Here is a 22,894-nt window from a genome sequence, read left to right on the forward strand (position 1 = left end):
AACTACTTCTGAAAACAGCAGCCCAAGAAAGCCTGATACGTGGGACATTGCTTCCCCACTCCCAGGTGAGCAGAGCCCAACTTTAACATAAAGTTCAAAGTCAACAAATAGGCTAGAAAAATCAGCAAACAACAACAATAAAAAAGAATTTAACCATAAAAAGCTACTATGGTGTTAGGGAAGACTAAGGCATAAACTCAGAAGATAACAATGTAAAAACAGCTATAAGCAAAGCCTCAAAAAATGTTAATTGGACACAAGACCAACAAGAATTCCTGGAAGAGGTAAAGAAGGACATGAGTGGTAGAGGAAAAATTGGGAAAAGAAAGGAGAGTGATGCAAGAAAATTATGAAAAAATAATTAAAAGTCTGGCAAAAGAGACAAAAAATACTGAAAAAAATAACACCTTAAAAATATAATTGGCCTAATAGTAAAAGGGGAACAAAAATTCACTGGAGAAAAAAAAAACTCCTTAAAAAAGCACAATTGGTCAAATGGAAAAAGAGGTACAAAATCTCACTGAATAAAATTATTCCTTAAAAATTAGAATCGGACAAGTGGAAGCTAAGGACCCCATGAGACATTAAGAAATGAAAAAACAAGGTCAAAAGAATGAAAAAAATATAGGAAAATGTGAAATATCTTATTCAAGAAACAACTGAGCTGGAAAATAGATTGAGGAGAGACAATTTAAGAATTATTGGACTACCTGAAAACCATAATCAAAGAAAGAATCTAGATGTCATATTTCAACAAATTATCAAGGAAAACTGCATAGGTATCTTAGATCCAGAGAGTAAAATAGCTGTTGAAAGGATCTACCAATCACCTCATGAAAGAGATCCCAAAATGAAAACTCCCAGAAATATTACACCAAATTCCAGAGCTCCCAGGTCAAAGAGAAAATTCTTCAAGCATGCAGAAAGAAACAATTCAAATATTGTGGAGCCACAGTCAGGATCACACAAGATTTAGCAGCTTCCATGTTAAAGGAGTGGAAGTTTTGGAATATGATATTCTAGAAGGCAAAGGGGCTAGGATTACAACCAAGAATCACCAACTTAGCAAAACTGAATGTAATCTTTCAGGGGAAAAAATGAATATTTAATGAAATTCAGGACTTTCAAGCATTCCTGATGAAAAGACCAGAACTAAATAGAAAAACCTGACACTCAAACAGAAGACTCAAGAGAGGCATAAAAAAGGTAAACATGAAAGAGTAATCATGAGGGACTCAATGGAGTTAAACTGTTTACATTCCTATATGGGAAGATGATACATGTAACTCCTAGGAACTTTATCAATATTATGGCAGTGAAAAGGAGTTTGCATAGACAGAGGGCATGGGTGTGAGTCAATTATGTTGGAATGATCTCCCCTCTAAAATGAAAGGGTTAGAAACAGAGATGCACTGGGAAAAGGGGGAAGGGAGAGGTAGAATGGATAAAATTTTCTCACATAAAAGAGGCACGTGAGGAAGAGCTTTTACAATGGAGGGAAAAATGGGGGTGGGAGTGGCAGGCAATGTTTGAACTTCACTCTCATTGAAATTGGTTCAAAGAAGGAAGAATAGCTATACATACCCAGGTGTGCATAGAAATGTAATTTACCCAATAGAGAAATAGGAGGGGAAGCAGATAAAAGAAAGGGGGGAGGATAAAGGGGAGGGTAGATTAAGGGAGGCAGTGGTTAGAAGCAAAATAGATTTTTTTAAAAGCCAGATCATGAAAGGCTTTATTTTTTTTACAATAAACATTTCTGTTTAATATATTTTAAAAATTAATTTATTTATTTTTAGTTTTCAACATTCACTTCCATAAGCTTTTGAGTTTTAAGTTTTCTCTGCCTCCCTACCTTCTCCCATCCCCAAGATGGCATGCAATCTGATGCTCTACATATACATTCTTATTAAACATATTTTCACATTAGTCATGTTGTAAAGAAGAATTAGAATGAATGGGAGGAACCACGAGAAAAACAAAACAAAACAAACAAAAAAAGAGAGAGCAAATAGTATGCTTGGATCTGCATTTAGACCCCATAGTTCTTTCTCTGGATGTGGTTAGCATTTTCCATTGTGAGTCTTTTGGAGTTGTATTAGATCCTTGCATTGCTGAGAAGAGCTAAGTCTATCAAAGTTAGTCATTGCACACTGTGGCTATTACTGTGCACAATGTTCTCTTGGTTCTGCTCACTTCACTCAGCATCAGTTCATATATGTCTTTCCAAGTTTTTCTGAAGTCTACCTGTTTATCATTTCTTATAGCACAATACTATTGCACTACATTCATACACCACATCTTGTTCAGCCATTCCTCCAATTGATGAGTAACCCCTCACTTTCCAATTCTTTGCTACCACAAAAAGAGCTGCTATAAATATTTTTGTACATATGGGTCCTTTTCCCATTTTTATGATCTCTTTGGGATACAGCGCTAGAAGTGTTCAAAATAGACATTTAAAAAGAGGCAGTATAAAGAGAGAGAGAGAGAGAGAGAGAGAGAGAGAGAGAGAGAGACAGAGAGAGACAGAGACAGAGAGACAGAGAGAGACATAGAGAGGCAGAGAGACACAGAGAGACCAGAGAGACAGAGATCGACAGAGGAAGAAACAGAAGATAAGGGGATGGAGGGAAATACACACTTAGTAATCATAGCTGAATGTGAATGGGGTGAACTCACCCATAAAACAGAAACAGACAGCAGAATGGATTAGAAACTAGCATCCAACAATATGTTGTTTACAAGAGACACACTTGAAACAAAAAGACACACAGAGTTAAAATACAGAGATGGAGCAGAATTTAATATACTTTAGCTGAAGTAAAAAAGACAGGGGTAGTAGTCATGATCTCAGAGAAAGCAAAAGCAAAAACAGACCTAATTAAAAGAGATAATCAGGGGAACTACATTTTGCTAAAAGATACCACAGAGATAGAAGTAATATAAAAAATTTTTACAGTAAGTGTCTCTGATAAAGACCTCATTTCTCAAATATATGCAGAATGTGGAACTGAATCAAATTTATAAAAATAAGAGACATTCCCCAAATGATAAATGGTCAAAGGCTATAACAGGCAGTTTTCAGAAGAAGAAATTAGAGCTGTTCATAGTCACATGAAAAGTGCTCTAAATCACTATTGATTTGAGAAATGAAAATTTAAACAATTCTAAGGTACACTTCACATCTATCAGAAATGACAAATGCTGGAGGGGATGAGGGATAAGTAGGCACACTAATAAACTGTTGGTAGAGTTGTGAATGGGTCCAATCATTTTGTAAAACAATTTGGAATTAGGTCCAAAGGACCTATGCATACCCTTTGGCCCTGCAATACCACAACTAGTCTGTATCACATAGAGATCAAAGGAAAAGGACCTATATGTACAAAAAATATTTTGTACAGCTCTTTTTATGGTTGCAAAGAATTGGAAATTGAGAGGATGTCCATCAATTAGGGTATGACTGAACAAGTTGTGGCAGATGATTGCGATGGTACTATTGTGCTATAAGAAATGATGAGGGGGATAGTTTCAGAAAAACATGGGAAAACCTATGTGAACTAATGCAAAATGAAGTTGGAAGATCATTGTGTACAGCAATGTTGTAAGGATGATCAACTATGAAAGACTTGGCTACTTTGATCGATACAATGATCCAAGACAATTCCAAAAGACTCATGATGAAAAAAATGCTATCCACCTCCAGAGAAAGAATTGATGACTCAGTGCAAATTGAAGTATAATTTCTTTTTTTCTTTATTTTTCTTTTTTTAAATGTGGCTAATATGGACATAGCTTTTGCATGATTTCACATGTATAATTGAAATATTGTTTGACTTCTCAGTGGGTGAGGGAGGGGTGGAAAGGAGGGAGAGTATTTGGAACTTAAAATTTTAAAAATGTTAAAAATAATTAGATAATAAAAGGGAAAAAGGTGTCCAGAGAATTAGGTCGGTATGTTTCCTTTGTTTGCTTGTTTTGCGCTGGATGGATAGGTGACTAAGACCTATGGAGAAATAGGAAGGTAAAAACTTTTCAATATATGTATTATATGGTTAATACCGCACAGAACAATATCTCAGTTTGGGATTCACCCCAACTGGCAACTTCCTTCATTCTCAAGCCTCTGTTTCAGCTATTATTTTTAACATTTCAACAAATAAATGAAAATCTACTGTTTGCAAGGCACTGAATACAAAGGGAAAAATAAGACGGTCATTGCCTTCAAAGAGCTGACGTTCTCCTGTGAGGATATAATATGTGCACAGATAAGTAAAGGTAAGGTAATTTGAGAAAGGAGAGAGCATTAACTACTAGAGCGACAGGGAAGACCACCTCAGGTGAACATATTAAGAAGATAAGGATTCTTGAGATTTGAAGATGGGGAAGGAAAGCATTCCAGGACTACAGAATAGCTTATGCAAATGGATGCATGCAGGGGATGGAATGTTGACTTTGGGGAACAGCTACTGTAGTTTGTTCTATTTGGCTGGAATGTGGAGTAGATTAGGGGGAGTAATATGAAACAAGTCTTAGTGTTCTCCATCCCTGGGAGCTAATAGTGCCTTTTCTTCCACCTATTATCAAATAACTGCAAGAAATGAGATTTTTAAAGACTCTGTTTAGGGCATTGTGAAGTTAAATTCAGTGATCTGTTTATGTTGTTTTCCTGCCCTGGATGAATGGCTGACCAGGAGCTATGGAGAAGTACAAAGGTCAAAACATACCAATATATTAGGTTGTTAAAAAGGGGGAAGGCAGTTGAAGAGAGGAATTGCCAGTCTGGGTGGGGGGAAGGGTTGGGTCTTAGGACTGGACTATAAAAAAGTAGAGGAAAAAATGAAGCCACATCGTTATGGGAGAAATAGCTCTGCTTTGAGTTAATATGGTGGGTAACTGCCGCCCATGACAACATGAAATAAAAAATGTAGGGTCCTGTGGTAATCGCTAATGTATGCCAACCACATAACTAAACTTCAACCATCTTGTTTTTCGTATTTTTTTATTTCACTTTTGTTTCCTGTTTCAAAAGTAACTGGCTTAGACAAGTAAAAAATTCGGGGAGCTGATTTTCAGTCCCAGTCATTTCTCCAGTAAAGTTCTAGTTTCTTCTGTATTAGAGGAGAGTCAGGAAGAGACTGTCAGCAGTCCTTGGTTTAAGACCCTCCAGTCCTGGAGAGGATGGTCTGGGTAATTTCAGTAAAAGATGCATCCAATCAGTGGGCAGATGAACTCAAATTCTAGCTTCCACCTCTAGTGTGGGGTACCATCTTTTGCAAGAGACAGTGACTGTCAGTTGATTAAAGTTGCAGATTAGTCTTTCACATCCCTTCCTGTTCCCCAGTTTGTGAATGCTTGCTATCCACTGCCCAGAGGAGGGTCTGGGCCGAGGGGTGAAGAGGAAACACATTAGGAACTCAGAGCAGCTCTGGGGAACAGAAAAAGGGAAGTGTTGGTGGGCAGTGCTTCTCACCTGCATGGGCTGCCCCTCTGCCTCCCGAAGACATGCCAGAAGAGGGGGAGGGAATCCCCCAATAGATAGATGTTCAGAGGGGTCGTGGTGTGATGTATGGATGTGAATCACTTCTTTACCCAAAGACCAATAGGGCAGTACACTTTCTGGCCTTAGGGCCCGACACCTCTTCTAGCCAGGATCTCTTCTTCCCAGGATCCATCTGTTGTTTCTGCTTCCTACCTTCTTCTCTACAGTTGCTCCACTTGTCTAGTATTCAGTGCCCTGAGCTAGCTCTGGTCCCAGCTGCCCTGAGTGCGAGCTGGCTTGGGGTTGGGGCTGTCTGCTCTTTGCCTACGTTCTCCGATCCTCCCCCTTGCAGGATGCAACCAGTCAGCAGCAAAAATGTTTCTCTCTCTTCCTGTGTCTCCATCCCTCTTCATCTCTCTTTCCTCTTTTTGCGTCCACCTCTCGCAGCGTCTAGCCTCTCCCGCTCCTTTGGCCCCTTCCAGAGCGTAAAGACTCTCCCCTCCCAGATCCTTCCCGCTGTCGCAACCCGGGCTCCCCGCCTCCGTGCGCCCCTCCATTGGCACAGACGCCCGGCCTGGAATCGCCCAATAAGAGCACCGGACTTTAGTGTGACAGCTCAGGAAATGGCCAATCACGCCGAGCCAGGGGGCGGGGGCAGCTTGCTGAGGTTGAAGTTGGGTTGAATGCGAGGAGGGGGTGATGGGGGGGATACAAAAGAGAGAGGGGGAGGGAATAGGCGGGTGGGGGCGCAGGGATCAGTAAAGGGGACACGCAGTACCCAGTTCCGGGCAGAGGTGGGGGCGAGTGGCCACTGCACAGGGTGGTCTGGGGTAGGAGTGGGAGCGGCCACAATTTTAGGTGAGGAAGGGGACCGAAAGCTCCCCCTGGCCGCCAGTCCGCCCCCTCCAAGAACAGCGACTGCGCCTCTGCCCGGCTCTTTCCTCTGCGCCCGCGGCAGAGGATGCCGGCGGCGAGCCGAGCGGAACGGGGCGCCGAGCCCGGTGGCCCGGGGCGCAGTGGGCCGGGGGTGTGCTATGCGCTGCTGTAACCTGCGGCTGGAGCAGCGCGGGGGGGCGGGGGGAGGCAGCGGTAGGAGGGGATGCAGAGGAAGCTCCGGCGGCGGCGAGCCGGGGAGAGAGGAGGAGGAGAAACAGCGGCGGCGGCGGTGGCTGGAAGGGTCGGAGTAGCAGGGCCGGAGGCGTGAATGGCGCTCTCCAAACATCCCCTAGCCCACAGACCCTTTCCCCCTCGGAAATCGACCAGGGGCGCAGCGTCTCTGCAGCGACCGGCCCTTCTCCTGGCGGGATGCTTTTGAATTTAGATCTTCTATTTCTTCATTCTGTGCTCCCCAAGAAGCCCGCTCTGAGCCGGGAATAACGTTGCTGGTGGTGAGCCGGATACCCTCCTTCCTGTTAGTCCTTCTCCGCCTCTCACCCAGGCCGGCGGCTATGGACTAGAAGCAGGCGGATTGAAGGATACCGAGCCCGAAGCTAACCCTCCCTTCTGCTCAGCAGGCAGATTTGAAGGAGGCTTATTATTATTTTTTTTGGAAGGGAGGGCTGCTGGGAGAAGAGTGGGGAAGGGGCACCCAGCAGGGGCCGGGTCTTCTCCCTTGCCCACTCTCTATGGACACTGGGGCCGCTGTCTGAAGCTGGAGCCACGCTCTCGCACTTGACGCGTGAGGTAGGGGATGCGGTGGCGGGGCCCCCTGCTATTCAGGACCCTCCCCCCAGGTCCCCGGAATCATTGCTCCGCCCGCCGCCCCCTCCCCCGTCCTCTCCACCCCCCATCCCACCTCCCCACCCCTCTTAAGAAAATAATGCTGGCTGCCTTCCGTACCTCCCAGTCGTTCCTTGTTCGCTTTGAGAGAAGGGCTCCCTCTCCGTATCCCTACCCGGACTCCTAACGAGCCGCGTCGGCTGCTTAGCCTTGCGCCAGGCTCGGTTGAGCTTGGGCTCAGTGTGGGATCTTGGAGCTTTCTGCCTAGGCACCGCTGGCACAGGAGAGGCGTCGCCTGCTGAGGACGCTTCTCCATTCCTCCCCACTCCTAATTCCAGCCCCCGCTGAAACAGCCAAGCTGTCCCGAGGTCCCGCGACAGCCTGAGCAGTCCTCGGAGCACTGGTGTGACTTCGATTTCGGACACAGGACAGTCTTCACCCCAACGAAAGAGGGTTTCTCTCTACTTCTTGCCTTCCCGGCTTCTCTTGCTCTCCCCGGAGACCCTGATCGCTCTCCCTCCAGGCGCCACCCCACATCGCTCAGGACGGGGGTGCCACGATGTCCCGCGGCTCAGGGACCTGGGCCGCCCCCGACGTGTGACCCAAGCTTGGTCCCCTTGCTTGGCCGCCCACCCTCCCCTTGGCGCCCCCCAGCCTGCCCCCCAGGGGAGGAGGAAGAAGCGGAGGGCGAGGGGGGCATGTCCCGCTCCAAAAGCATAAGCCCCCCGGGCTACGCGGCCCAGACGGCGGCTGCCCCCAGGGGAGGCGGGGAGCACCGCTCAGCTTGGGGAGAAGCGGAGTCTCGAGCCAATGGGTACCCCTACCCTCCCGGGGGGCCGACCCGTGGCTCTACTAAGAAGACTGGGGTGGCCGTGACCCCCCAGCAGCACCGCCTGGTGAGCCGCTGGCGCAACGATGAAGACTACGAACCCCCGCTGGGCAGCCAGGACCCCCTCGGGGGCGGTTTCGGCTTCAGCTTTCGCTCCAAGTCAGCCTGGCAGGAGCAAGGAGAAGACTGCTGTCGGGGCAGCCGTCGCCACAGGCGTGGGGCAGCTGGAGGGGGCAGCACCCGGGCCCCCCCAGCGGGCGGAGGAGGCGGCGGTGGCAGCGGCGGCGGGTCAGCCCCGTCCAGGCCAGGGGAACGGAGCACCGCGACCGTACAGGGGGGCGGGGCGGAGGTACGTCCTCGTTCAGTGGAGCTGGGTCTGGATGAGCGGCGAAGCAAGGGCAAAGCGGTGGAGGATCTGGAGCCGGGAGCCAGAGCGGGCGGAGAGGAGGAGGCTGAAGACGCCGGCAGCTCGACGGGCTCCGGGTCCGGAGCCGCGCTCTCTCTGGGCGCCTGCTGCCTGGCGCTCCTGCAAATCTTTCGCTCCAAGAAGTTCCCGTCGGACAAACTCGAGAGGCTTTACCAGCGCTATTTCTTCCGCTTGAACCAGAGCAGCCTCACCATGCTGATGGCAGTGCTGGTGCTCGTGTGCCTAGTCATGCTGGCCTTCCACGCCGCCCGCGGCCACTACCAGCCTCCTTACCTGGCGGTGCTCTCCGCCGCCGTGGCCGTGGTGCTTCTCCTGGCCGTGTTCTGCAACAGGGCCAGCTTCCACCAGGACCACATGGGACTGGCCTGTTACGCCCTCATTGCTGTGGTGCTGGCGGTCGAGGTGGTGGCCCTGCTGCTGCCTCAGCCCCGCAGTGCCTCGGAGGGCATTTGGTGGACTGTGTTCTTCATTTACACCATTTACACGTTGCTGCCTGTCCGCATGAGGGCTGCCGTGCTTAGCGGGGTGCTGCTCTCTGCCATCCACCTTGCCATCTCCCTGCAGGCCAACTCTGAGGACCAGTTCTTACTGAAGCAGGTAAGGGGAATCAGATGACAGGAGTTAGATTGATGTGAAGTTACGCCTCAGTGGGTCGCAAAAAAAAAAAATCCCTTTCACTTCCCTCTCTCCCCATCCCATAACTTACTTTTTCAAAGGAGTGTGTGTGGGAGTAGAAAATCCTATAGAAAAGTCTTATTATCTTCATCCTCCCAGTGCATAAGTGCCCTCCTTATGAAATGCAACTGCACTTCGAAGACAACCTTTCCATTTCTCAAATTTGCAGAAATTCCACTCTTCCCCCAATGACACCCCCCTCCCCAAATAGGGGAAGGGTGACTTTGGACTATGTAGGCAGCAGAGTTCGAGGTGGGGTGGGTCGATGGCTGGTATCTTGGAGAGAATTCCAAGAGTGGGAGAGTGGAGAGTTGAGCCTTCACTTGAGGTCTTTGTGGTGTTGTGAAGCTTGAGTAACTAACTATATGTACTTTACAGATAGAACTCAAACAAAAACTCATTGCATTTTATTGAGTTGGATAGTTACTGCGCTAGAATAGGCCTGGGGAGATGGGTCGATGTCCCTTTTGGCTTTCTGTGCCCTCTGTTCCTAACTTCCTGCTTCTGAGTTATATCAGAACTATTTCACCTGTATCCTCAGGATTAGAGCTAGAGGAAGATTCTGATCTATAGTCTGACAAGAGAACTGTAATGTTGAATGAGATAGGTCCAGTGTCCTATCTTCCAAACAGCCACCAAAGGATGTCCAGATTGCCTCTATGATCTCAACCTCAAAGGATTAGACGTGTCAAGAGGTATACTGAGCATTACTCTTTTCCCCTGGTAATCCTGTTGTAAGTCCATCATGCATGAATTTATCTAAACTCTTTCTGAACCTGCATAACCTCTTGGCCAAAATGTGGAGGCCATCTTCCAGAAAGTGGAAAGTCAAACTTACTGAATTGCTGTGTACCCCATTCTATATCTTCCTGTCCAGTGTCCCCTGCTGTCTCATTTCTACAACTATTGCCTACCTCTCTAGCTTCTTCAGTCACTCTTGGGGTTGGGTTGGTCAGGGATGTTGTCCAACAGCCATTCCTTTGTGGAAAGGGTCACCCTGGTAGGTGCACTATATCTTCAAACAAAACATGGTCCTCATCTTAAAAACATCCTTTTCAGCTGCCTCTTCTAGTAGCCATCCAGCTTCTCTCCTTCCTTTTCTCCAAGTTATAGTTTTCATCTGCTGCTTCCATGTTCTCTGCTCTCAGTTTCTTCTGTAAAATTCAATTCGATATGGATGTTTATTAAACACCTATTTAGTATCTGTTGGACACAGTTCTAAGTGCTGGAGATGCAAAGATAAAAAAGTTTCTGCCTTCAGGGAGTGGGTATTCTTTTTGGGTTGGGGGAGGGAATAATGTGCAGAGAGAAGTAAATGCAAACTATATTACAGAATAAATGCAAAGTACTTTATGCTCCCCTTTCTTTTGAAACTCCTTTGTTCAGGGTAACCAGTAACCTCCCTCTCGTGTTAGTGAGTGGCTTTTACTTAATGTTTGTCTTCCTAGATTTCTTTGTAGTATTTGACAGTCTTACTTACCTACTCTAAGAGACTTCTTTTAGCTTCAGTGACACTCCACTCCCTTGCTTTTTCTCCTTTCCAGTGGAAAGATCTCAATCTATGAGTCAGGAGACTTGGGTTTTAAGCTCAGTTCTGACACCAACTAGCTGTGTGACCTTTGGCAAGTCACCTAACTGATCCAGGGACTTAGGGGACTGAGAAGATTGAAAAAGGTCCTTCCTAAACTCTAAGATTCTGTGGTCTAAGTCTTACCTTCAAGAACTCTATATACCTTTGTCACATCGGTCCCTCCCTTCTCTGAACTCTTCTCATGCTTAAAATCAGTGCCATGGAGTTAAAGCACTTAATTCTTCTCCAATATTTTTTCCCATACTATATATTGTAAGCTCCTTCGTGGCAGGTACTGTGTCTTGCACATCTTTTATGTACCAGGCCAGTACAAGGCCTGGTGTGTAGCAAGCGCCCAAAAATGCATGTTGAATTGTTTGAATTTTGGCTTTGGGATCAGTAAGTGGAGTAAGATAAACTTTGGGTGGTTTTAGTCGAAGTTACATGGAAATATTTCTAGCCTAATGCCTGGAAAAAGAATGTTAAATGGTCAGCTGTTGCTTAGGATGAATAAGGTTACCAAGTTATGTTTAATGTCATGTTTAATGACCAGCTCTTCTACACTTAGGGTTCTACTTTGTTAAAATGCTGTGGGTGTCGATGCAACTCATGGGATCACTTGAGAGCTTTTGGTGGGCATGAGCCTTCAGAGAAGGGAAATGATGTTGAGAAGTCTGGGTGGGTACAGCTCAAATAGGAGATTAGCTGGGATTTTCCAGTGACATTCAACTTGATGTGGGTCTCTGATCCTAGCCATGAAATTCATGCCTCAGGGGAATGACCAGGAAGCCATCTGTCAGGGCCTGAAGTGCCACAACCTCATCTTACCTCTCAGATGCCGGGATGGCAGCTGAGAGGTTTCTGTAGCCTCCTCCATATCCCCATCCCTACTTCTCCCTTCCTCCTCCAGAAGCATCCCTTTTGGCCTGCCATGTTCTACAGGCCTCTAGAGCGTTCAGGTTTCTATGGATTTACAGGCCATTTTTGATAATCCACTCAGTTGGAGGGGAGCTATGCTGTGGGTAGTCTAGAACAGAAAGTAATCCAAAAATCCTTCCCATTTTGCTTCTGAAAGAATTGTACAGTTTTAAAATTAGCATCAGATTTATCTTCTGTATTACATCAGGGTCAGTGTGATCTAGAAATGACTGATAGTAGTGGCAAAGGCTGACAGTTTCATGTTTTATGTTTGCCACAGGTTGTGGCTGGCTGTGGATAAGTGAATGCTGACTTCCATTAGAAGCTGGACTGCCCATCTTATTGAAGAATTAGTCACAAAGGAAATAGGGTTGGTGCCAGGTGATTCCTAACATCTTATCGCCTGAGTGGTGCCCTGCACATAGTAGGCTCTCCATAAAAATTGGCTGTTTGAATGAATGGATGAATGAATTAAGAATGGAGTTAGTATTTTCTATACTGTATACTTCCTTCTTCTCACCTGCTATCCCATGTAAGTGAAATCCTGTCTCCTACGGCCCATTTCTTGCAATGATTATCTCTCTGCCTGCCTGTTTAATCTCTGTCACCCGCCTACGGCCCCTTTTAAAAAATTTGAGGCTACTATCCTTTACTCTACTTGGAAGGAGAGATTTGATTTCTTAATCAGTATCTTATGATGCTGTTTATTCAGGGGGAGGACTTCCTAAATGGTGAGAGAGGGAAGATACAGGGCTGGTCAGTCCCACTTTCCAGGTGTGGGGGATTGGTTCTTGCATCTGTCTTTCCCTGGCCTTTTTTTATTTCTCTCCTCTTCCTTTTGGTATTTGTCACTTTCCCCCTTACTTTCCCTCCTCCCTCCTTTTTGTAGATTCTCTCTCTTCCTCTGTTTTTAATCCTTGTTCACTTCTCTTTCTTGCTTTCCACACGCCCTTTTTCAGCTCTTGCTTTCTATCCTCCTGTTGCCCACCTGCTACTTTCTCTCTCTCTCCTTTTCTCTTATTCCCCCATCTCTGCCTCTTAGTCTCTCCTTCTGCATGTGAGTGTCTTTCTCTGCTACTGTCTCGTCTCTGGGTACAGTAGGAGCATCCTAAGGGTTTTTTTTCCTTCCTTGCCTGTCAGAAGTCCCTCTGCTACACCCATACCATAAATAACACTCAAGCATCTGCCAAACACATTCCTCACTTGTGTTAATAGGCAGCAGTGATGCTGGAGCCTGTTGCCATGGTAACCTCATTTTTGTTTGACTGTATCCCACTCTGCTGCATAAAGCCTTTGCACGCACACAAACAAACACACACGTCTAGTATGCATGTTTGTCTGTTAAAGATCATTTGGGAGAACAATCTCTTGGCCAGTGTGGGGGTGTTGATAGAGGTTAGAATCTCTGAATAATATTCCTCTATGGACGGGATCTGGGTCCTGTTGTCCAAGAACAGAGTTGCTGAGTAGCCATCCTTTCCCCAATGGACACAAAAGCTCTGTAGAAATGTAAAGTATATTTTAATTACTTGACATAATGGAATTCTTTTTGACATTCCTGAAAAAGAGGTAGAGACCCCAAGTGGGTCCTGGGGGCTTCCCCATTTCTTCATTCTTCTTCCCCAGAGAGGTGGGATTGGAGGGATCTTTTAAAAGATTTTGTTTAGCATTTGCTGTAGTCTAATCTGCTTCCTTGCCTCTGCTCTCCCCCTTACCTTACATTCCTTCCAAACCCGCCTAATGAACTTCGATTTTCAGAATGGTTTCTTCCTTTCTGTTGACTTGAACTCCCATCTGCCAATAATTGTTTCTGAGACCAGAGAAGGGCACAGGGCCTCTGTGGGTGACTTTTCTGTGCTCTGTGGGCCTGTGATTCTGTCTGTAGAAGAGAATATGGGGATGGATGGGTGGGAATTGCAGATCAGAAATTTGCTGTGATGGGGCCTACAAGTCTGGGGACTGGGGAGAGGTGAAGGCTTTGTGTTGACTTTGAAATAGGTTCAGTGTGGCTTTCCCCTCTATTCCTCGCTGGTGACCAGTGACTGAGGCTTCTTTCCCTTACTGGTTCTGACGCTTTGATCTCAGTATTGACCTTTGGCTATCATGGGGCGGTAGTAGGAAGAAAGAGACAAGGAGAGGATACTTTCTGGGAGCGTGCCCTTCTTGGTAGACCTTGCTGGGGGTGAAGTTACCCTGGGGACTAAAAGACCCTGGCAACTTGCTGCCCTCAAGGTGTTCCATCCTTTAGAAAGCCCACCTACCTTCTCACTGATATTAACTAAAGAAAGAAAATGGCAGATCACGACTCCAGCTAAATTGCTTCTCTGCTCCCACATTTTCATCTGCCTTTGACTGCTTCTTGTCCAGATGCTAAGAGGCAGTTTCAAAAAGAAGGATGCAGGGTCTCTTTGGATTAGTTACCTGCTCCTGGACCCTTCCGTGCAGGAAAGGGAATAAAGGGGGAGGGCCTGGCCTCTAATTACAGGGTTCATCATCTACCACAAATTACCCTTGGAGTAGCTTTCTTCTTTCATGTCTGGCTAGAAAGAGGGCCTTAGAATGTGTGGGGAGAAGGCATTGGAAGTTAGGGCTGGCATAGGCATAAAAATGGGGAGGGGGCTGCCTGTTTGCTGATTGGCACAGGCTCCTTCTTGTTCAGTTCTGGTGATCTGGGGTAAGTGTTGGATGAATTTGGTGAAAATTTCCATCTGCCAGACCCTAGGAATGGTTTCTAGTCATGAGTTTACTCTGTGAACAAAGTTTAATAATCCAACTTAATTAAAAAGCATTGGCAATCAATCAACAACTAATTTAAAATGTCCTACTGTGTGTCAGGTAGTAGGTATACAGATACAAAAATGAGATAGCACCTGACCTCAAGAATCTTACATTCTACTTGGTGGGCGGGGGGGGGGGGGTCTGTGACCAGGGATACAACATATAAATACTGAGTGGTTTCATCAGGGGATGGGAGGTATTAATAATTAGGGTAATAAGGAAGGGGGTTCTTGAAGGAGAAGGCACTTAAGCAAAACTAGGAAGGGAGCTAGGGGCTCTTCAACAGTGAAGGTCAAAAGGCATGGTTTGTATATTTAGATATAGATATGCTCGCATATATTTATATGTATGTTTCTGTCTGTCTGTCTATCTATCTTCCTTCACCCAAAGCACAACCACAGCTATAGTAGCATGTATATATGTTATCGAATCTTATAACCAGAACTAAAACCTACAAATCTCACAATAAGGATTTTTAAAATTAGGGATAGGAACTGGACATGTATGGAACTGAACATAAGGAATTCTGAGGTAAGGAAACTCATTCGGCAGGGGAGATCAGCACCTTCTCTGCAGCTTATAGCCTGAGAGAGCTGCCTGGAGCATGAAGGGTTAAGTGATTTACCCAGGGTCACCCAGCTAGTAGGTATAAAAGGTAGCATTGGAACCCAGATCTTCCTGGCTTCAGGGCTGGCTTTCTACACCATGCTGACTCTCTTTTTAATTTTTTTTTTTTAAAATTAACCAGTTTAAGCATTTCAAATAGAGCTTTCTTCTGCAAATGAGTCTTAACACATTCACTCAATGAGAAAGATAAATTGCTTGCCAAAAAGAGAAATAAAATGCCATATCATTTTGGCAATATTGCCAAAGAGAAAGGTAATACTTAGTGTTATATTTTCTGAAAGGCATATATGTATGTATGTATATATGGATATATATATATATATATATATATATGTGTGTGTGTGTGTGTATGTGTAGGTATATATATGTATATTTGTATTTATTTGTATTTTGTATTTACTTGTATTCTGTATTTTATTTGTAAATAGGAATGGTTCTGCCACTTGGTTGCACCAACCTCTCTACTGGGTGACTTAGGCCTCCTGGACCGATTGCAGGGTATCTTGGTCTCTTCATTATACAGGCAGCCTTCGGTAGTGGAAATAGACACTATTCATTCCCTAAACCAAATAGCATCCCCAGGAAAATCCTTTGAGTAGGGTTGCATTAAGTTATTCATTGGCACATACTCTTCTTCCACCTACCAGTTTGAAGAGGTAAAAAGCTGTAGTTACAGAATTAAAATCCCAAATGATCTTGGGCAGTAGAACCCTTGGCAGAGGCCAACAAATGGAAATATTATAGGGACAAAGGCTAAACCCTGCGTTTGGGTTTTAAAAAATTAAGCACATCAATATAGGATAATAAGATAGAGCTTTTCTTATGCAAAAAAATAAAACTTGAAAACGATGGTTAATCCATGAATTTGATATGAGCCAGTAGTATGTTGTGGCACCTATAAAGCTCACACATCAATAAGTAAAATCTAGAGCATAGGTGGCAGAGTGGATAGAGTGCTGGATTCAAATCCCATATCTCACATTTATTAATTGAATGACCATGGGCAAATCACCCTAAATTCTCCAAACCTCATTTCCTCATCTGTAAAACAGGGATAATAATATAGCTCCATCAGTCCAGTTGTCATCTCCATGCAAATGACTACCATATCTATAGATCTTTATATTTTGATATATCTAAATATTTCCCTCTTTGCTCTGTTTCTGGCTTTCTCTGGACTTCAAAACCGTGCTGCCATACTGAGTACCTTCATCTTCCTTTATCGCTTTTCAGCTTTTTCTTCCCTTCCTTCTTCCCTGCCCTTCCTCTCCTCTCCTTTTCTCTCTTCTCTTCTCCCCTTCCTTTATTCCTTTGTTTCTTCCTCCTTCCCTTCTATCCTCCTTCCCTTCCTTCCCCTGAGTGGGGAGTTGGTTTATATCCTGTTAGCACATTAACACCTCCTCATCTGTGCTTACTACTGGCAGGAGAAAGTACTTGGTCAGGCACCAACTCCTCCTCTTACATAACTAACCCTAAACTCTCTCCTAATTTTCAGTCCTCTATCACCAACTGCCTTTTGAATGCTTTGAACCAGAGTCCTGTAGCCATCTTAAACCAAATGTGTCCAAGGCAGAACTCATTGAGTTCTTTCCCCCAAAACACGTCCTCTTTCTGATCTTTCCCAGGTCTGTCAAACCTATCACTTCCCTTCCAGTCGCTCAGGTTTATAACCCTCAAGTCATTCTCAACTCCTTACTTTCACTCACTCACTCCACATATCCAATCACTGGCTAATCTTATGGTTCCTAGCTCTATGTCTCTCATATCAGTTACTGTCTTTCCAAGTACCCACCCACTACTTGATTTTAGGGCCAGGCCCTGGACTACTGGAATCACTTCCAAACTGGTCTCCCTTCCTCCAGTCTGACCTTTCTCAGATCCATCCTCCACGCTCTGCTACAAGATCAATATTTCTGAAGCACAGGCCTAACCATATCACTCCTCTCTATTCAATAAATTTCAATGGTTCCCTTTTACTTCTAGGATAAAATTCTTCTGTCTTTTAAAATCCTTTACCACCTTGTTAGAACCTCACTTTCCAGGCTTCTGTAGTTCTGCCAAACTGGCCTTTCGGCTGTTGCTCACACACAACATTCCTTATGCTGTCTCTGTCTCTGTACCAGCTGATCCTTCCTGGACCTGGAGTCCACTCTCTCCTAACCTTTGCCTTTTGGAGTCTCTGGTTTCATCCAAATGCCGCCTCCTCCATGAAGCCTTTTCTGATCCACTCTGCTGCTAACAACTTCCCTTTCTAATTCCCTTGTGACTATTTTGTACATATTTTGTGTTTATGTAAATATGTATGTTGTACTTCTCCAGATTGATTGTAATCTCCTTAAGGGCAGTCGCTGTTTCACTTCTGTCCTTGAACCCTTAGGGTCTAGCACAATGCCTGAAATCTAAAGAGAACCAGCATTTATTAAGCACCTCCTATATGCCAGACACTGTACTAAACACATTTTTAAAGCACCCACTATGTGCCAGATACAGGCAGTGAGATGGTGAAGCGGATAGAGCACTGAACTTAGAATCAGGAAGACTCATCTTCCTGAGTTCCAGTCTGTCCTCAGATACTTCCTAGCTGTGTGACCCTGGGGAAGTCACTTAACCCAGTTTGCCTCAGTTTCCTCATCTCTAAAATGGGCTGGAGAAGAAAAGGGCAAACCACTCCAGCATCTTTGCCAAGAAAATCCCAAATAGAGTCATGAATATTCAGACACAGCTGAAGAAGAACAACCATTTGATTCTCTGCTGAGGCCTTTACAAATATGATCTCATTTAAGATTCACAATGACCCCCAGGTGTAGGTGCCATGTTATATTCCCATTTTACAGTTGAAGAAACTGAGCCAGAAAGATGTTAAGTGACTTGCCCAGGGTCACACAGCTATTAAGTTTTGGAGGGCAGATTATTCCAGACCCAGTACTTTATTCACTGTGCCATCTGGCTGCCCGGATGCTTGTTGATTGGCACCTATCTCCCAGTACTATGAGAAGGCTCCAGTGAGGGGTCATATCTGAAGTCCTTTGCAATCTGGAAGACACTGTATAAAGGTCAGTCATCATTATGAAGATAAGCAGAGTGGTAAAGTAGATAAAGCTTGCCTCGGGGCTGAGAAGACCTCTGGGAAAGTAATTGAACTTCTTAGTGGCCCGGGTACCTCTCTTAAAACCCTAAGTTGCAGAAAAAGTGCCAATGTGCATTGGGAGAGGGAATTTCCTCTCTCAGTGAAATCCTTGTTGTTATCGTTCAGGCTGGATTTGAACTCAGGTCTTCCTGCCTCTATGAGTGGCACTTTATCCACTGCGCCACCTTGCTGCCCTCCAACAAAATCATACTAACAGTTTTATTGTAGTTGTACTGGTCAGAACATGTCTGGAATATTGTTTTCAATTTTCTGTCCTTCATTTTTAAGATGGACATTGATAAAATAGTGACCAGAATGAAGAATGGTCTGAAATGATACAAGGCTAGGTTGAACTACCTGAGGATGTTTTTCCCTTGGAAAAGAAGCTGGGGAGGTATGAGGATCCATTGAGCTTTAAAAGCTCTTAAAAGCCATCAAGTGCTATGCAGAGTAAGGTTTGATATTGACAATTAAGTATATTAAAATGTTTTCAACCTTTTCAAGTAGGAAAGGCACAACAGTCAAGAAATGCATTTATTAAATACCTATTGTAAACAAAATATTGTTCTAGCCCCTGGTGGGAGGGGAGGGCTGCAGGTCAATTATAGACAATACTTACAGAGTCTCTTTGCTTGGGGCTTACAGTTTAGTAAAGGATAAGACACTAAGACAGGGCAGCTAGGTGGCACAGTGAATAGAGCGCCAGGCCTGGAGTCAGGAAGATTCATCTTCCTGAGTTCACATCTGGCCTCAGACACTTACTAGCTGTGTGACCCTGGGGAAGTCACTTAACCCTGTTTACCTCAGTTTCCTCATTTGTCAAATGAGCTGGACAAACCACTCCAATATCTTTTCGAAGAAACCCTATGGGGTCACAGAGAGTTGTGACTGAAAATGGCTGAACAACAAGAGAGCAGTAATACATAACCACAGTAAATTCACCTAGGGGAATTTTGATTTCCTTGGTGGCAGGATTTCTCCGTGAGAAAATTCCCTCTACCAATGCATATTTGTAACTGTTCTGCAGCTCATAGTCTTAGAGAGTTGTCTGAATCATGAAAGGTTATGTAACTTGCCTAGGCTCACATGGCCAGAATATAACAGAAGTAGGGTCTGAACCCAGGCTCTGAAACCAGTCTTCTATGAATTCACTCTTCTTTGCTTCCTTTTGATAAGTGCATTAGAACTATAAAACTGAGCTACAATGTACAGAACATCTAAGGTGATAAAATATTGTTTCAGTGAGGTACCCCTTCCATCTGGGGATGATTTTCCCACTTTGATAGAAATCCATAATGCTCCCATCTAGTGACCCTGTCAGTTATCCATCTACTGATAATCCTTTGGAGCTGCCCCTCTCACCCCCACCCCCTTGCCTTGCCTCCACCCAGGAGAGATTTTGTTCCTAAAATGACTATGATGCCAAGGGGTGGATTCAATCTTCTACACTTCCTGGACAGCTTTGGATGGGAGGAAGGGAGGGGGCCCTCCACCTCTTAAGAGATAAGAGTCATGATTATCCTTCAGAGAGTAAGTATGAAATGAATGTTGCTGAATGCAAATAGTGAAAGGTAAGATAGATCGCCATAGTGAGTCAGAGAAGAGAGTAAGTCTGGCAGCATTTAAGTGATGCTCACAGCAACACATCTCCCTGGGGCTGGACATGTGCAGAGAATGTAAAAGAGCAAACACCCAGAGGTATTTCGGGGCCATTGCAGAAGGACACAGGTCTGGAGTTTGGAGACTCTGCCTCCACTTCTGGCATGACTGCTAACTGGTGGCAATTGATCTTGGCTAGATACTTCACTTTCTATCTCTAGACCTATTGCCCTCATCTGCCAAATGAGGGCGTTGAACTCCCTGGTCACTAAGGCCCCAAAGGAGCTCTGACAATCCGATGGCCTAATCGAACATTTTTATGACATTAAGACATCAGGGTAGGTAAGTGGGGAGAAAGTAATTCTGGCTTTCTACTTTCAGCAGCTACTGACTGTCCCCTGCTGCTTTCTCTCCCCTTCCCCTTCCATCCTGGCAACATCTCTCTCTTTTTCCCCCAGAGGATGGTGAAGGATGGGGGTGGGGTAAGTACAGGGCTCCAAAAGTACTGAAGATCAGGGGGTCTCTTTAGTGGCATAGCTGGTTCAGGGGATGGGGGACGGAAGGTGATGGAGGAAGGGGAACACAAAACAAACTGGAGGGGGAGATCAGGACTGGGAAAATGAGGCAGGAGGGAAGAAAAGGAGAGGAACTGGGAGCAGGGCATCCTTTGGAGAGTGGGGCAGGGATGTTGTCTCAGAACAATGGGATATAGTCAGAAGAAAAAAAAGGAAGGAAAAAAGAAAAACAAACAAATGGAGACAGTGGTGGCTTTATTCTTTAAGGCCCATCTCATGTGTCAAAGGGTGAAATTATAATGGTCCCATTCCCTCTCCCCTGGTCCCTGGGACTTAACAAGCTTCAGCTAGAGAGGAGAGGCTGAGGAGTTATTATTGTTCCTGACCGTGAGACTTCCACCTCTCACTTCAATGGATTCCTTTTCCCCTAATCCTTGGTAATTCTTCCTAAAACCTAATTTTAAAAATGTTTTATTTTTTAATTAATAAGTATTGATTTTCTCTCTCTCTCTTACTACTCCCCCCAGAAGCGGGAAAATGAATTATCTCACACTCTGCCAACATGGAACTCAAGTTCTGTTTCTTCCATGAAGCATCCTGATACCCTTCCTCCAACCTTTCAAAACTCATATACCACCATGTTTTGCCTTTCACTTCCATGTGATTATATATAGTACGTGTTATAGCTGTCTATTTCTGTATTCACCTTTCGCTAGACTGTAAGCTGCCCGAGGGCAAGATCTTGCCTACACTTTCTATTTTTCCCAGCACTTAGCACCATGCTCTTCACTAGTTCTGCTTAATAAATGTTCGTTGGATTGAACAAATCCTAAATACCTTCTCTCTTAAGGCCAATTTTCTGGAAAGGGGAAAGGTCTTGTGGGCCTCTTAGGTCAAAGTTGATAATTCAGGGCAATCTGACTTTTACCTCCAGACTGCACTGAAGGTTGTCTGACCAGGCCTCCTGTAAATGAAGTGGAGGAGGCTACCTTGGGAACACATTTTGTTGTACTGTGATCCTAAAACTCAGATACTACATCCTGTCCCTTAATGCTACAATTTAAGCCAGTTCCCTCCAGGAAATAGAGATCAGCTACTTGGCACTGCCCATAACATATTCTCTTTATAGATATGAATCACCCTTTCAACATTCTTCTTAATCCCAGTTTCCTTAGCCCATTCCATTGGACAGTGCTTCTGGGTTGTTTCCCCCTTCTTTCCAGCCCCTGACTCTGGCGCTTATCTCCAGGGAATAGAATTGCAGCAGCTGTCTATTGTGGCATTCTCTATCTCCTCATTGCTTGCACTGGGCTGGAACTTCTTCTCCAGATGGCTTTAGCTCATCGATTCTCAAGAGCATTCATTTTTCCTTTCCCCATGTTTCAAGTCACATTCCATATTTGTCTCCCCATCTCTTACTCTCCCTCCCCACTACCCCCCGTGCCAGCTCATACCATTCATGTTGCTAACAGTTGCCTTCCACCAACATCAACGGCTTGTTTGGAGTTCTGCAGCTCTGTCGTCTGAGAATCCTCTTGGGGTCATAGCAAGTATGAGAATTCTTGGTTGGTTTATGTTGTTGTTGAGGGGAGTTGAGTTAAGCTCATAGAACCATAGATTTAGAACTGGAAGGGAAATAAGAGGCCAACTAGTCCAGCTTCTCCACTTTACAGATGAAGAACCAGAGAAGTTAAATCGCTTTCCCATAATTGACCAAGTAGCAAAGAGGGTAGCTGGGATTTGAACCTAGGTCCAAAGACTCCAAATGTGCTGCTCTTAAATACACTGTGCCCTGCTGCTTTCTCCCATGTGTCAAGCCATAGAAGAAGAGGGTCCTTTAGAGATCATTGAGACCAACACTCCCTTACTTTATATATGAAAAAACTAAGGACCGGGTGAATAAATTTGCCCATGGGCACAGAAATAGTGAAGGGCAGAACTGGGATTAAAATCCAGGATTTCTGACTTTAAACCCAGTACTTTTTCTGTATAGGTTAGAGTTTGAAACCAAGACTAGGATTTCAAGAGAAGACTGGACAAGTACTAGGCCATGGGGAATTGTTGGGGGCCGACCTTTATAGAGAGAGGAAGGGGTATGGTCCAAGCCTGTGTTGGGAAAGAGCTTGGGAAATTTTCTCCTTTCATCATGGGTTGGCATCGAATTGGTATAGAAACCTGGGTAGACTTTATTCTTGTTGTTTGGCAGTTGTTAAAAAGTGTCAAGAGCTCACGAACTGCTCAGGCTGAGAGTTTATTTCTGGCTGGCTGCCTGCTTCCAGGTTGGGCCTACCTTATTCTATTCCAGGCAGATCCAGTTATTAAACACCTCTAGAGAAGGCACCCAGGAGGTGCCAAGTGCCTGTTGAGTTGAATTTATTTGACACCTCACAGGTTCCAGTGCTCACCTATTCCCATATTTCAGACCCCACATTATTTGAAAGTTCTGCATAAATAGATTGTTGGTGTTCAATTGTGTCTGACTCTTCACGACCCTATTTGAGGTTTTCTTGGCAAAGACACTGGATTGGTTTGCCATTTCCTTCTCCAGCTCATTGTACAGATGAGAAACAGAGGCAAACAGGGTTAAGTGACTCGCCCAGGGTCACACAGCTAGGAAGTGTCTGA

General features: G+C 44.9%; 1 protein-coding gene across 1 annotated transcript in view; it reads left to right on the forward strand.

Annotated features, from left to right (window-relative positions):
• The first annotated feature begins 6,596 nt into the window (after nucleotides 1-6,596).
• The window catches only part of ADCY5 (adenylate cyclase 5), a 265,954-nt gene continuing 249,656 nt past the window's right edge, over nucleotides 6,597-22,894 (forward strand). Inside the window, exon 1 of the mRNA XM_036744445.1 lies at nucleotides 6,597-9,057. Within this exon, the coding sequence (XP_036600340.1) occupies nucleotides 7,903-9,057 (1,155 nt within the window). The 5' untranslated portion in view covers nucleotides 6,597-7,902. The remainder of the gene's footprint in view (nucleotides 9,058-22,894) is intronic.

Source organism: Trichosurus vulpecula, chromosome 2, assembly GCF_011100635.1.
Source record: "Trichosurus vulpecula isolate mTriVul1 chromosome 2, mTriVul1.pri, whole genome shotgun sequence".
Taxonomy (NCBI): domain Eukaryota; kingdom Metazoa; phylum Chordata; class Mammalia; order Diprotodontia; family Phalangeridae; genus Trichosurus; species Trichosurus vulpecula.